Here is a 15606-nt window from a genome sequence, read left to right on the forward strand (position 1 = left end):
ATGTTGTTGTCATGTGTTGCTGCCTTGCTATCTTGTCATCTTAGGTCTCTCTTTATGTAGTGTTGTCTCTTGTCGTGATGTGTGTTCTGTCCTATATTTGTATTTTATTTGTTTTATTTTTAATCCCAGCCCCCGTCCCCACAGGAGGCCTTTTGGTAGGCCGTCAGTGTAAACAATAATTTGTTCTTAACCGACTTGCCTAGTTAAAATAAAGGTTCGGTCTTGTTTGATCGAGGCAACAAAGGAAACCCTGTTGAGACAAATTGTGTGGAAATATAAAATCTCTGCTGTTCGTGCATTCTATTACATTAATTTCCTGGCGAATGAAACATTACAGTACAATACTTTTCATGTTGTAAATCAAGTAAAAAATGTCTTAGATTATGGCTTGTTTACTAGCTTCTAGTTCAGCAAGGCATTAAAATAGCCAATAATTTACAACACTGCTTTCCAATCTGAGCAAATCAAGTCTCTCTTATCTTGACCCATGACAGCAACAAGAAGTCATGATTCCTCTTGTTTTTTTTACATCTTTGAGCTTTTCTTCCTTGTCAAGAGATGTCAGGTGAGCTGACGTCACCCCAATATCCAACGGACAGGCACACAGAAAGGGTAGAGATTATGTGCTCTTCCTCCCCAGCTAAAGTATCTGACACTAATGCACAATGAGTCATATTTTGGTCATTGGGGATTACTGCTTTCACAGAAATTATTCTGTTAAAATTGTTAAAACGTAATACGTAACAAATATATTCCCATATTGCATGTCCTTTTAGCCTCAAAGATTCTACTTGAAAAATGGTCATCATATTGTTGTATTAGAAATAATGGATAATGTCACAACACAAATACCAAACATCAGGCACTTCTTCAGATGGCTGAATGGTTCAAGTGGCATCACAGATAGAAATATAACAAAACAGAGACAATGCTAGGCCAATTGTGCGCCGCCCTATGGGACTCCAAATCACAGCCGGATGTGATTCAGCCTGGATTCGAGCCAGGGACTGTAGTGACACCTCTTGCACTGAGATGTAGTGCCTTAGACTGCTGCCCCACTTGGGAGCCCAAAATACTTACTGTAAGTATATTTAAAACCAAATATCTGACAAATGGCATGATAAATATGGCACACATAGGAAATATGAATCTTAAAATAAATATTTTTAGACTTTGACTCACGTAGTATTTTACTGGGTGACTTTTACTTGAGTCATTCTCTATTAAGGTGTCTTTACTCTGACTCAAGAAAATGGGGTACTTTTTCCACCACTGCTCACATGGGACAACAGCCCATCTGTTCTCCACATAATCAAATCAGTTATCACTGATATATACATGCTTATTCACTCAAAGCACAAACCATCTATTGGTGAGCTTTGACCCTGCCCATTTAGGCTACAATCAACTACAGCCTCTCTTAATTTGTTTCAGTTACTCCCAATCAATGTTCTTATACAGAAAAAGACCCCTGGTGATTTGCAGATGAAAGGAATAGATTATGGCATGGCATAGTACAGCATGTCCTGAAAATACAGAGCAGCGAGGACATCCATTTCATATTAAGCTGTTCTTTAATATAAAATAGGTCATGCCGTGGATTATAAATATTATGAGTTTCAGAGGGACTGGACCAAATGCACTAGTTTACACAAAGAACTGGGATGTGAGGAAGAGCGCTATATAACTTACAATCCTCTGGACGATGCAGTGCTACAGTGATAGACTGTCACAGTACTATGAAAGGTGATTGTATGAAACTTAAACTCCAAAGACAATCTTAAAGACACACAGTATTCATGGGATGAGTCTGAAAAAACAATTATATATTTGGCTTATTTTCTAATGAGGTGACAGATTCATAGGAATCTGTGATAATCTCAAATAATATTCCTAAGAGTCGACACTCCTTTATTCCAATTTAAGGAAACGTGGTAATCATACTGTGTCGGTAAACATCCTCTATAGAGTGCATGGCCCACAAGATACTGCCTTGATAGGAATCAAACATTCCCCCAGCGTTACAGCACCACAAGGCTCAATCATACACAATAGGGAAGCAGCAACACCCAACTTACGGTGCTGCGTTAACGTCATCACAAAACATCTCAAGATGACCCCAACAAGGCAACAACACATTCGCCTTCCCTGGTCCACAGTCCTTCCATGGTCTGTCCAATTCAAAAGGTAGAAGAAAGAATAGGCTTGGTTCTCTACCAAACTCTGAATTCTTCAAAACACTCTGGCTGCTGAGTCCCAAGTAGCCTACATATGACAGAAGAACCAAACCTACACTCACTGAACAAAACATACGGTTTGTCATCAAGGTTACCTTTTGGATCGTCTGAGCATGGCCCCGCTGAGAAAGTGTGGCATGGTAAAGTTGGAGAGCACCGTCCACAGACTGGAGTCCGACATTGTGCCAAAGTCATGCCAGCCTCCTCCAGGAAGCGGGACGTGGGGTCTCAGAAGACACGGCGAAGAGAAGCGCCGGGTGTCAGTGACATGGGGGTGGGGGGCGACCCATCCCCTACAACAGTCCCAGCGACAAGCACCCCTACTCAAACAGACACCCTCCTCCTCCAAGGCTGCAAACTTACTCTGCTGTACGGGCACATCTGCAGCCAGCTGCGGCATACACACACACTGGCAGAGCAGACACTGCAGCGTCCTTTAACTGCTGTCCCAAAACCCAAAAAGAAAAAGTACTCCAGGGATTGCCAACACTTTAACATCAGGTGGTTATAAGCCTCTATGACAGGGACACCTTATAACAGCATACTTTTGCTTTTCCTGTCTGTGTATATCTGTATCCCATACACTCACTCAACCTGCTCCCTCTCTACCAGCTCAACATGCTCCATATCATGTAACAGGCGGCATCTACCACTCCGCGTCCCAGGCAGGGGGAGGGGTTAGGGTGGCGCTGCATCATCAACAGACATTGCGGTGCATTCACAGCTTTCACAATCTGGCACCCCTCCAGAACGTCCCATGGGCTGGCCGGTCTTAAGCACACATTCTTGACAGTTGGCTGTTGAATTTGGCTGAGATCAGCCTGCATGTGTGTGTTAAAAGGGGGGCTGGGCAGGCAGCTGGGTAAGAGGAGAGGCATGCAGCCATACGATCAACAGGAGATAGCATGGCGTCAACAGTGATCTCAGTCAGGTTCCTGTTACACAGTGTGCCTCCACCTGAGGAGCCTGGTGAGATACCTCTCCCTGAGGGGAAACACTAACACTCATTGACACCCAGTCAAGGAAAAAGGATGGGAACCAATTACGGGACACATGCATTGACTACTCACTGATTTAGTACTCCAAAAGTGGCCAAAGTACAACCAATGAGTCTTTCCTGAAACCACGTTACCTGACCAGGAAGAAATCCTGGCTCTATCTAGCTGTAGATGGTCTTCTGTCTGCATTGCACGGAGACTTGCTATGGTTCTATCGTACAATCATATGACCTGGCCAAGAAAAAGTCACATGATCTGTAAAAACAAGGTCACACTGTCTGTAAAAACCCAGAGTCCCTGAATGATAAGGTCACATGGTCTAAAAACTCATGGTCCCTTGATGATAACAAGGTCAGATGGTCTGTAAAAACTCATGCTCACTTGATAACAAGGTCACATGGTCTGTAAAAACTCAGGCTCACTTGATAACAAGGTCACATGGTCTGTAAAAACTCAGGCTCACTTGATAACAAGGTCACATGGTCTGTAAAAACTCAGGCTCACTTGATAACAAGGTCACATGGTCTGTAAAAACTCAGGCTCACTTGATAACAAGGTCACATGGTCTGTAAAAACCCATGGTTCCTTGTGCGGACCTGTGATATAACACGCTCCTAAATTGTGAAGCAATGATGCTAACGTCAGGTAGCAGTGCAGGACTCTCAGCCCCCCTTTCTGTGTCCCAGTAGAGCCATGTGACAGGCACATCCCTTCTCTAATTATGGTTTAGCTCTGCTTCTGGCCTCCAGATAAGTGAGGGTGATTTCAAAGGCAAACACTTTTACCGGTACATTAGTTGTTATTAGATGGAGCTGTGCAGACTAGTCCGAAGATACATTTGAAGTCAAACTTCATTGGAAGCGCATTCATTGCGCAAGGATTTCTATTGGTTAATACATGTTTCTGCGGCCTGTCATGGACTTTTTTTTATATATTTTTTATTTCACCTTTATTTAACCAGGTAGGCTAGTTGAGAACAAGTTCTCATTTGCAACTGCGACCTGGCCAAGATAAAGCATAGCAGTGTGAACAGACAACAGAGTTACACATGGAGTAAATAATTAACAAGTCAATAACACAGTAGAAAAAAAGAGTCTATATACATTGTGTGCAAAAGGCATGAGGAGGTAGGCGAATAATTACAATTTTGCAGATTAACACTGGAGTGATAAATGATCAGATGGTCATGTACAGGTAGAGATATCGGTGTGCAAAAGAGCAGAAAAGTACATAAATATAAACAGTATGGGGATGAGGTAGGTAAAATTGGGTTGGCTATTTACCGATAGACTATGTACAGCTGCAGCGATCGGTTAGCTGCTCAGATAGCAGATGTTTGAAGTTGGTGAGGGAGATAAGTCTCGCAATTCGTTCCAGTCACAGGCAGCAGAGAACTGGAACGAAAGGCGGCCAAATGAGGTGTTGGCTTTAGGGATAATCAGTGAGATACACCTGCTGGAGCGCGTGCTACGGGTGGGTGTTGCCATCGTGACCAGTGAACTGATATAAGGCGGAGCTTTACCTAGCATGGACTTGTAGATGACCTGGAGCCAGTGGGTCTGGCGACGAATATGTAGCGAGGGCCAGCCGACTAGAGCATACAGGTCGCAGTGGTGGGTGGTATAAGGTGCTTTAGTAACAAAACGGATGGCACTGTGATAAACTGCATCCAGTTTGCTGAGTAGAGTGTTGGAAGCTATTTTGTAGATGACATCGCCGAAGTCGAGGATCGATAGGATAGTCAGTTTTACAAGGGTAAGTTTGGCGGCGTGAGTGAAGGAGGCTTTGTTGCGGAATAGAAAGCCGATTCTAGATTTGATTTTAGATTGGAGATGTTTGATATGAGTCTGGAAGGAGAGTTTACAGTCTAGCCAGACACCTAGGTACTTATAGATGTCCACATATTCTAGGTCGGAACCATCCAGGGTGGTGATGCTAGTCGGGCGTGCGGGTGCAGGAAGCGAACGGTTGAAAAGCATGTATTTGGTTTTACTAGCGTTTAAGAGCAGTTGGAGGCCACGGAAGGAGTGTTGTATGGCATTGAAGCTCGTTTGGAGGTTAGATAGCACAGTTTCCAAGTACGGGCCGGAAGTATACCGAATGGCGTCGTCTGCGTAGAGGTGGATCAGGGAATCGCCCGCAGCAAGAGCAACATCATTGATATATACAGAGAAAAGAGTCGGCCCGAGAATTGAACCCTGTGGCACCCCCATAGAGACTGCCAGAGGACCGGACAGCATGCCCTCCGATTTGACACACTGAACTCTGTCTGCAAAGTAGTTGGTGAACCAGGCAAGGCAGTCATCAGAAAAACCGAGGCTACTGAGTCTGCCGATAAGAATATGGTGATTGACAGAGTCGAAAGCCTTGGCAAGGTCGATGAAGATGGCTGCACAGTACTGTCTTTTATCGATAGCGGTTATGATATCGTTTAGTACCTTGAGCGTGGCTGAGGTGCACCCGTGACCGGCTCGGAAACCAGATTGCACAGCGGAGAAGGTACGGTGGGATTCGAGATGGTCAGTGACCTGTTTGTTGACTTGGCTTTCGAAGACCTTAGATAGGCAGGGCAGGATGGATATTGGTCTGTAACAGTTTGGGTCCACTTAGACAGATATGCTGACTGGTGTCTGATGGTGGCATTCGTAACTGCTGGTTATACAATCTAATATACACAACTGAATTATAATTTTATTAACACAATTCTAAATGTATAGGAATGTTGATAAATTCTGTTTGGTGTTGACCTGAAATTACAGCGTCAATTACAAAATCTTCAACTCAAAATCTGCAATCCAAAGGGCCTCCCGGGAGGCGCAGTGGTCTAAGGCTGTGCCACCAGAGACTGAAGAATGCACTATCATGTAGGCTCTTCCTTTATGTGCAATCAGTGAAAGCATTACCATGTTTATTAAAGACGGATTTAATGAGTCTAAATACAACATCTGAAATGAATCTGACTTATGGTCATGAGGAGAAGATGGTTGCAGATGATTTTGAACATTAGCGTTACATATGCGAAGAACGGGTTGTTAATAGCTGGGTTGTTAATAGTTGTTTTTGAGATATTCAGATATTCATTCAGTGTGGTTAATATTACGGATGTCTACGAGAGCACGTTAATAGGCCCCTGTGGAGTGGATTTACAGTGCAGACTAGTCCGAGTGGATTTAGAGTGGATTTACAGTGCAGACTAGTCCGAGTGGATTTAGAGTGGATTTACAGTGCAGACTAGTCCGAGTGGATTTAGAGTGGATTTACAGTGGTTAAATGTAAACAAAATATTTTTTATTTGTCAACAACTTAGCCATCTTTTGACCAGTCTCTTAACATAGTTTGAGAGAAGCTAAGACATGTACCATGTGATTACATTTGTGTATTTTACCCCCTTTTCTCCCCAATCTCGATCTTGTCTCATCGCTGAAACTCCCCAACGGGCTTTGGAGGTGAAGGTCGAGTCACGCATCCTCCGAAACATGACCTGCCAAACCGCACTTCTTAACACCCGCCCGCTTAACCTTAACCTGGAAGCCAGCCGAACCAATGCGTAGGAGGAAACACCGTTCACCTGACGACCAGGGTCAGCCTGAAGGCGCCCGGCCACAAGGAGTCGCTAGAGTGCGATGAGTCAAGTAAAGCCCCCCCCCAGCCAAACCGTCCCCTAACCTGGATGACGCTGGGACGATTGTGCACCGCCCTATGGGACTCCCAATCACGGCTGGTTGTGATACAGCCCGGGATCTTACCCAGGTCTGTAGTGACGCATCTTGCACTGCCGTAGACCACTACGCTACTCGGGAAGCCAGAGAATAAGAATTTGAAGCATATTTTAACATATGTGCTCCTACTGGTATAGTGTGGCATCTTTGAAAGCATCAACGTTCTTTTTCCGAACTCTTCATGGACTAAGAGTCCAAAGATCACATTTTTTATAAATCTGGCTTTTAGTCCATGAGAATACGTTATTTTAATGATTATTTTAAGCATTAGTGTTAGAGTCAAAAAGGTAAATTGTTAATAGTTTTCTATTTTATTTTTTTTAGATATCAATGCCAAACACAGTAATGTCTTTGCTGAACCTAAGAAATGTTGACAGTTGACAGGACTTTGTGGAGTGGATTTACAAAGGATATAAGTGGGCAAATAAAATAGGTTTTTCAAAGAATTTCCACATTTCCAAGGAGGAAAGTCTATCCTGACAGACCTTATGGGTCCTTGAGGCAAATGTGTTCAGCATTAGGAAAGACAACTACATACAAATTTAAGTCTCCACATACAAAGTTTCATATCTCTAAGTGAGACCTCTTATAACAGCACCACCTATAGGTAATTCTCTTGCCCTTGATTTACAGTAATGGGCTGAAAATATTTTAGGGAAAATTATACATTCTGTGCAGCACAGCAATTAGCCGAGTAGGCTAATCTCTCCTAATTCATTAATCCTGATTAAAGTTCACTCTGTTCTCTGGAATCACTGTGAAACATGATTGTCCTGATGGCTAATATTACACATAGGGGATGACTCACACCAGACACTTGACTTCAAAAGGATTTGTACTTAAAATGGATTAGCTGATGGATACCCAGCCTGCCCTTGCTGGTTAGCCTAGCGAGTCGTCATATCATTTGCTCATTGACTGGTTAGCATTGGCAAGCTAATATAGCGTCTGATTTGTCTTTTGTTACTTAAAAGGGTAATCTCTCATTGACAGAGCAAGTATCTGACCAAACAGGCAAGATTTTATTTCTGAGTTAAGCAACGTCATGTCTACTGAACAGGTAAGCATGACCACTAGTAGAAAAAAATACAATACTGTAAAATAAATGTACAAAGTGACAATGTCCTGCTGACAGGGTAAACAAACTTGAGAAATCTAACAAGCATGCTAATGTCTGAGGTGTTCACCATACTTGTCAGTGAAGACCTTCCCATTGGTTACTCACAATGTGACACTAAAAACAGTAAACACAGGGCATACTTATGATACCCATTCAAGGAAAGGTCAATTACAGAGTCAAATTTCATATAAACAAACATGCCAACATTTTTGATAGGAAAAGCAAAATGCAGATAGAATAAATTAGCATCAATGATGTGATGATTTTGGAGATCCTCACTTTCCTATTTATTCTCAATTAAGAGGTTTTCTAGTTTCAACTAGGAATATTACAACAATAATACTGTATTGCACAAATGCTGCAATCTTTGTGAAATTGATTCACTTGAACTAGGCTTCTGCTCCTCTCAACAGAAATGTAAGTGTAGTTAGCAGCACAAGTTGGTCAGAGGTGATGTGAGGGGGCGTTGTGCTACTCATTGATGAACGCTTGGTTGTCAAGGACTTTGTCTTTCATACTGGTACATTTCACAGTAAATATTTATGTGGATCATTGCTAAAAATACGTAAGTATAAAAATATTGATTAATAAACTTGGCGTACACCATATGTTTCCCGTTATAAAATCAGACCTGTACTAAAACTGTGCGGAGTGAAATATCATTAGCTTGAAAAACACACACCATTCACCTTTTATGGTGACAATAACACCCTTATTTGCTGTATAATTTGGAACTATTGGAATTAGGCAACGGCAGTTTCTAAAAGAAAGAGCAATGGTACATTTTATCAAATGTTTTTGGTATTTGGCAGAATATTTTTATATTTTGCAGAAAACAGTGATTGCTAATTAATATAACAATTAAAAACAGAAATACCTTATTTACATAAGTAGCAACTTGATTGGAGTCCACCTGTGGTAAATTCAATTGATTGGACATGATTTGGAAAGGCACACACCTGTCTATACAAGGTCCCACAGTTGACAGTGCACATCAGAGCAAAAACCAAGTAATGGGGTTGAAGGAATTGTCCGTAGAGTTCCGAGACAGGATTGTGTCATTGAACAGATCTGGGGAAGGGTACCAAAAAATGTCTTCAGCATTTGAAGGTCCCAAAGAACACAGTGGACTCCATCCTTAAATGGAAGAAGTTTGGAAACACCAAGACTCTTCTTAGAGCTGGCCACCCGGCCAAACTGAGCAATCAGGGGAGAAGGGCCTTGGTCAGGGAAGTGACCAAGAACCCCATGGTCACTCTGACAGAGTGCCAGAGTTGCTCTGTGGAGATGGAAGAACCTTCCACAGAAGGACAACAATCTCCGCAGCACTCCACCAATCAGGACTTTATGGTAGAGTGGCCAGACGGAAGCAAAAACTCAGTAAAATGTATTTGAAATCCCTTGAGTGGCTCAGCGAGAGCCCGGACTTGAACACAATCGAACATCTCTAAAGAGACCTGAAAATAGCGATGCTCCCCATCCAACCTGACAGAGCTTGAGAGGATCTGCTTAGAAGAATGGGAGAAACTCCCCAAATACAGGTGTGCCAAGCTTTTAGCGTCATACCCCAAAATAATCGAGCCTGTAATCTTTGCCAAAGGTGCTTCAACAAAGTACTGACTAAAAGGTCTGAATACTTATGTAAATGTGTTCCGTTTTCTTTTTAAAATAAACGTTCAAACATTTCTAAAAACCTGTTTCTGCTTTGTCATTATGGAGTATTATGTGTAGATTGATGGGGGGGGGGGGGAAACAATTCAATATATCTTAAAATAGGCTGTAACGTAACAAAATATGGAAAAAGTCAAAGGGTCTGAAGTACATTCTTCAATATAAAATAACTTCCTGTTCATCTTTTAAATTAGACTATTATAAACTGGGCTGCCAATGAGATCTTGTACAGAAAAACCTAAAATACATAGCTTATCCATTTACTAGGCCCAATTAAATGAGTGATGTGCATGGTCATTTGTATGGCTACTTTGGGACCGCATAATGGCCAGAAAAGGTGAGGAATTTACTCTGCAATGGTTATGAAAATGAAATGGATAGGGCATGTATTCTCATGTCTAATTATTATTATTTTATTTAACTAGGCAAGTCCGTTAAAAACACATTCTTATTTACAATTTTGGATTCTAAAAAACCCCACAGATTTTCACTCTTCTTACTAATGTCATATGGCTGCATCTTGCTATGAGGCGATGTTTTCCTTTATGTATGCTTGGGCGTGTCATCAAAACGTGCATACGTATGGTCTGAATATTGCATGGCGGTAAGGAACGTTTTTATCAATGCCAACTTTAGCAGGAAAATGTTGGAGAATATTATGTACGTACGGAACGTTTATAAATGAGGCCCGGTAGCCTATCAATCAAACAAACATGTTTCTCAGAAAGGATGAACTCCTTTCCCCTTTGTCCTGTCCTTCCCATCCCAAATAAATTGGTGAAAGAGGGGAGAAGACTAGGGATTCTGGAAACATTAATGAACCAGAATGGTTAGTACAACAAAAGGAGGGGTCGGGCTCAATGAACCTGCTGAATGTGTGAAACCAGAGGAACCTACTCCAGGAACAAAAGGCTGATTCAGGGCAGCTCGGCAGGCGACAACAAGATACAGTGAAGAGGACCGTGTGACCTGCTATCTCTGACAGCATTAGTGTGCCGAGAGGAGAGAAAATAAGGACTTAGGGAAAGAGCGAAGAGAGAGAAAATTGAAGGGGAACAATCTGGGAGACAGCCATGTCCCCCTCCTACTCGGTCACTTCTCCAGATGATACAGACTCCCTTTGAAGTCTTGACAAGAATCAGCCAGAGTAGCAAGCAGCACAGGCTCACTGACCAGAATATACTCATATAGAAACTATTGACTAGGGCTGGGTTTGGCCAGAGACATCACAATACATTATTATCACGATACTTAGGTGCTGATACGATATGCATTGCGAGTCTATATTTATCACGATTCGATACTGCAATGTTATTGTGATTCGATGTTCCAAACATACTGCTCACGAGATGTCTGCTGCAGAGGGACAAGAGAGAGCCATAATAACAACAAGTTTTGCTCAGTGCTGAAAACATGCTGGCTTACCATTTAAAAAGAAGATTGTGGCCAAGCTATAGGAGGATAAATACTGAAGTTGTGGCACAGGTACAGACAACTAGCGATAGCTAACGTTAACTACCTAGCAACAAATGGTGAACCAGAAAGTATAATACATCAAAACGAGGAATCGGGCTCAATGACCCAGTTGAATATGCAAAACCAGAGGAACCTACCCCAGGAACAAAAGGCTGATTCAGGGCAGCTCGCCAGGCTACACATCAAGAGACAGTGAAGAGTTAGACTGTTTTTTCTGCTACCGCAAGACAAGCGATACCAGAGCGTCAAGTCTAGGACCAAAAGGCTGCTCAACAGCTTCTACCCCCAAACCATTAGACTGCTGAACAATTCATAAAAATCACCGGACAATTTACATTGACAGCCCCCCCCATCTCTTGTACACTGCTGCATCTCGCTGTTCATTTGTTACCTATGCATAGTCACTTGGCCCCCACCTACATGTACAGGTTGCCTCAACTAGCCTGTACCCCTATACACTGACTCGGTACCGGTGCCCCCTGTATATAGCCTCGTATTGTAATTCTTATTGTGTTACTTTTTATTACTACTTTTTATTTTAGCCTACTTGGTAATATTTTCTTCTTCTTGAAATGCCCTGTTGGTTAAGGACTTGTAAGTAAGCATTTCACGGTAAAGTCTACACATGTTGTATGTGGCAAATAAAGTTTGATTTGAAGAGGACAGAGTGACCTATCTCCGACATTATTAGTGTGAAAAGCGAAGAGAGAAAACAAGGACATCGAGAGAGAGAAAAGTTAAGGGGAACACTCAGGGCGACAGCCATGTCCCCCTCCGTCACTTCCCCAGATGATTCAGAGTCCCTTTGAAGTGCTGACATGCATCAGCCATAGTAGTGTGAAGCACGGGCTCACAGACTGGGTAGTTTCTATAAGAGTAAATTCTGCTATTGACTAGGGCTGGGGATTGCCAGGGACCTTATGATATGATTATATCGCGATACTTGGGTGCCGATACGACATGCATTGTGATTCTATTTGTATCACGAAAACATGTAGGCTTATCATTTAAAAAGAAGATTGAGGCCAAGCTACAGTATAGGCTGAGAAATACCCACATTTTGGCCCAGGTACAGCCAACTAGTGATATACATGGGGCTTTATTTTCAGCTGGCGTTAAAGCCAGCTCTAGTGTCAAACACACACTCTTTGGGAATTTCGACTTGATAAAGCGAGCGCTCTGATATTTTCCAAAAGCTGGTCTTAGTAGTAATGCAATTGGTTAGGGTATCAATTTTTCCAGCGGAGGCACACAGTAGCCTAATCAATAGCTGACTAAACTCCACTCCAGATAATCAATAATCAAATACAATTTCCTTGTTGAGATTCAATTGGCATATGCGCATCTGCGCTGAGATGCCATCTTGTTGAAGTATGGATTTCAGCAAACAAAGAAAGGCACGCAACTACCGAGGACAAACTTAGGTACAAGGTAAGCATTTCAGAATTTACATTTTAGAAGTATTGACCATGGGTGAAACGATGTAATCGTTGGGTGGAGTTCATCAGAAACTTCATTCACCATGGAGTGGAATCTATAAAATGTTTTATAAAAAAATTATATCACAAGAAGCAAAACAGTCAGACATTCCCGTTGTTTCTTTACATTGGACATTGTTTTTGTCCATGAAGCTTCTGTGAAAAGTTTGGCTTGCTTAAGCGATGCACATTGAATGAAAAGTGTCAGTGACTATAGGAAGTCTGTTTAGGAACAAACTATTTAACAATAGACTGCTTATTGTTTTATCATTTTGTTTAAAAAAACTGCATCTTTCACTTTCATCTGTTGGACATAACTGTCAAAATGTGGGAATTCCGATCGATGTCCTTGATGCTGAATCCACGTGTAGCTTAGGCTATTTTCCTGTTCCTTTGTTTACCTTTCATTTACATTTTAGCCAATTAGCAGACACTCTTATCCAGAGCGACTTACAGGAACCATTATGGTTAACTGCCTTGCAGATTTTTCACCTTGTTGGTTCAGGGATTTGAACCAGCGACCTTTCGGTTAATGGCCAAATGCTCTTAACTGCTAGGCTACCTGCTGCCTGTGGCAAAGTCATTAACAGGCCATATCATACCATGGTAAGCTAATCTTATTATAACGTTTGGGGAATGTCCAATTGCCCATGGCTCGAACATGCAGTGCCTTTCTGAAAAGTACACACCCCACACTCTCGTTCAAAACAACTGGTAATTCTGGAAAAAAACAGGGTCAAATAATGACGTCAGTTATTTTCAGGTCGGAAAGTCGAAGCTATAGAAAGAGTCAGAGTTCCCAAGTTGGAATTCTGAGTTGGGTGACTGTAGCTAGCTAGCTACGTCTAAACAAAAGATGCAAGCAACCACTACAATGTAACTGTTACCGTTAACAGCTTCTGTATCCTGTGCATGTGAGAAATACACTTGGATTTTATTTGACATAGTGTGTGTTTAATGAGACGGTAATGTAAAGAACCACATGACCTGACCAAAGTCAGATTAGGATATAGGCCAAGGGCTAGATCAAGTGTATATTTACTACTACTTATATTTACTCATTTCACCACTTTTATTCTTGAAATCTTTGGTTGTTTCCTTACACTGTGACTCCTTAGAGATGGGTGGGGTTTAAAAGGATGTGAACGACGCTGAATGGGTGGAGACAAAGAAGAGCTCTCCAGTAGGTGTACCAAAACATTCACGGGCCATTTTCTCAAATGTGGAGTTTCTAGTTTAACTTTCAAAGCAGAATTACTTTCCCATTGTTCCTCAACTGTAGTGTATGATATACCATTTTCTAGCTCAGCCTCTACTTTCATCCAATGTAAAAAAATAAAAAAAACACCATTTTAAATTTTGCTACATGGGACCAAATCTAGGTGGTGGGTCACATATAAGCACTGTGTCTTCCATCAAAGCTGCTCCAAAAGCAGCATATTTCAGAGAGAAATCCAAAAACAGACTTCTGTCAGAATAAAGAGATGATTGCATGCAATTTCGACTCAACCATTCACAATCCAGCACGATTTGTTCCTCAACCCCAAAAAACAAAATGGCCTTGATGGTCGAAAAAGAGCTTGTAACGCTTACCTCCAAAAATGAAACGCGTGCAGCGGGCTGAGCGGGCTGCAAGGACTTGTGGGTGTCGGGCTCAAGCTTCGGGGCGTGAGGCTGGAAGTTAAATGTAAGTTTTGTAAATAGTGATTCCTTTAGCACACTAAATTTGCAATGGTTACTCTCACTTAGAAGGTCTGAGGGGATTTGGGCTGATGTATGCAGACACATACCCTGTTCTCCTAGCTAGCTGACATACATTTATCACAGCAGCACAGCATAACAAATGGTCCCCTTTGAAATGAAACAAAATGGTGTTCTGGAAATAGGTTACCAAGGTACTTGTCTACCCACACAACACAGGTTTAACTTGTTAGAGGATTAGAAACGGTTTGGTCTTTGAGGTTTGATTGGTTTAAGCGATTATAATAGAAAGGGTCCAAACTATCCACACAGGTGGAGAGTGAAACCTGAAACAGGTACACAATGAAACCAACTCCTCCTTGAAATCGGAGGAATTCATAAATGCTATGAGAAGGCAAATCATGTAACGTAGGCCTTCTTGTGTTACTTTTTGACTGATTAGATTTAGTTGATTTACAAAATATTTTATTAACTCTATTTCTTGAACTGCACTGTTGGTTAAGGGCTTGTATGTAAGCATTTCACGGTAAGTTCTACACCTGTTGTATTTGACGCATGTGACAAATAAAATGTGATTTGATTCTACTCCTTTACAGTAACTTCACTGGCAAGGAAAGAAAGCTCACTTGTTAAAGGTCTTCACTTTACATGTGATAGATATATTTTAGCCCTCCAAACCAGTGTTAACTGAGTTATCCAAATAGAAAAATCTGACAGACTTTTGCCTGCTATCATAGCAGTTAGTAGACAAAATCTATAATGATTAGAAAATAATAGTATCTCAACAGTATCAGTTGTCCATGATTAAACACTGGTATTGTTCCATAGAGCTGATGAATTCAAAATCAAACCATAGACTTTCCTGTCAGTAATGACACTGAACTGGATCTAAATTAAATGAGTAGGCAACGTATGTGCCTACAGAGCAATACCTGCACTTGCTTAAGCCTCGGAGGACGCAAACAAACATGTGCCTTGGTGACCAGAGAGCCACCGCCTTCATGGGTCATTACACTAAGAACTAATCTGTGTGATGTGCAATAGGAAAACAACAGGGTCATAACAGAGCCTGTGTTGTCTGCTGAGCAGATTACTGTGACTGGTAGTAGGCAGGAGCCATTAGCCAACAAGGCCTTGGGTATAAGACTACTCTACTGCCAATCAACTTAACGATCATGCCTCACAAATGCATGCCATTTAATAGTC

At 41.8% G+C, this 15606-nt stretch overlaps 1 protein-coding gene across 6 annotated transcripts in view; it reads right to left on the reverse strand.

Annotated features, from left to right (window-relative positions):
- LOC139408553 (microtubule associated serine/threonine kinase family member 4) overlaps positions 1-15606 on the reverse strand; it is a 168820-nt gene that overhangs the window by 56357 nt on the left and 96857 nt on the right. For 2 of the 6 annotated variants that reach the window (XM_071152581.1, XM_071152580.1), the window contains exon 2: positions 14293-14373. The exons of the other annotated variants lie outside the window; for them this stretch is intronic. In XM_071152581.1, the coding sequence (XP_071008682.1) occupies positions 14293-14373 (81 nt within the window). The remainder of the gene's footprint in view (positions 1-14292; positions 14374-15606) is intronic. 6 annotated transcript variants of the gene reach the window in all.

This window comes from Oncorhynchus clarkii, chromosome 5 (genome assembly GCF_045791955.1).
Source record: "Oncorhynchus clarkii lewisi isolate Uvic-CL-2024 chromosome 5, UVic_Ocla_1.0, whole genome shotgun sequence".
NCBI classification, from domain to species: Eukaryota; Metazoa; Chordata; class Actinopteri; order Salmoniformes; family Salmonidae; genus Oncorhynchus; species Oncorhynchus clarkii.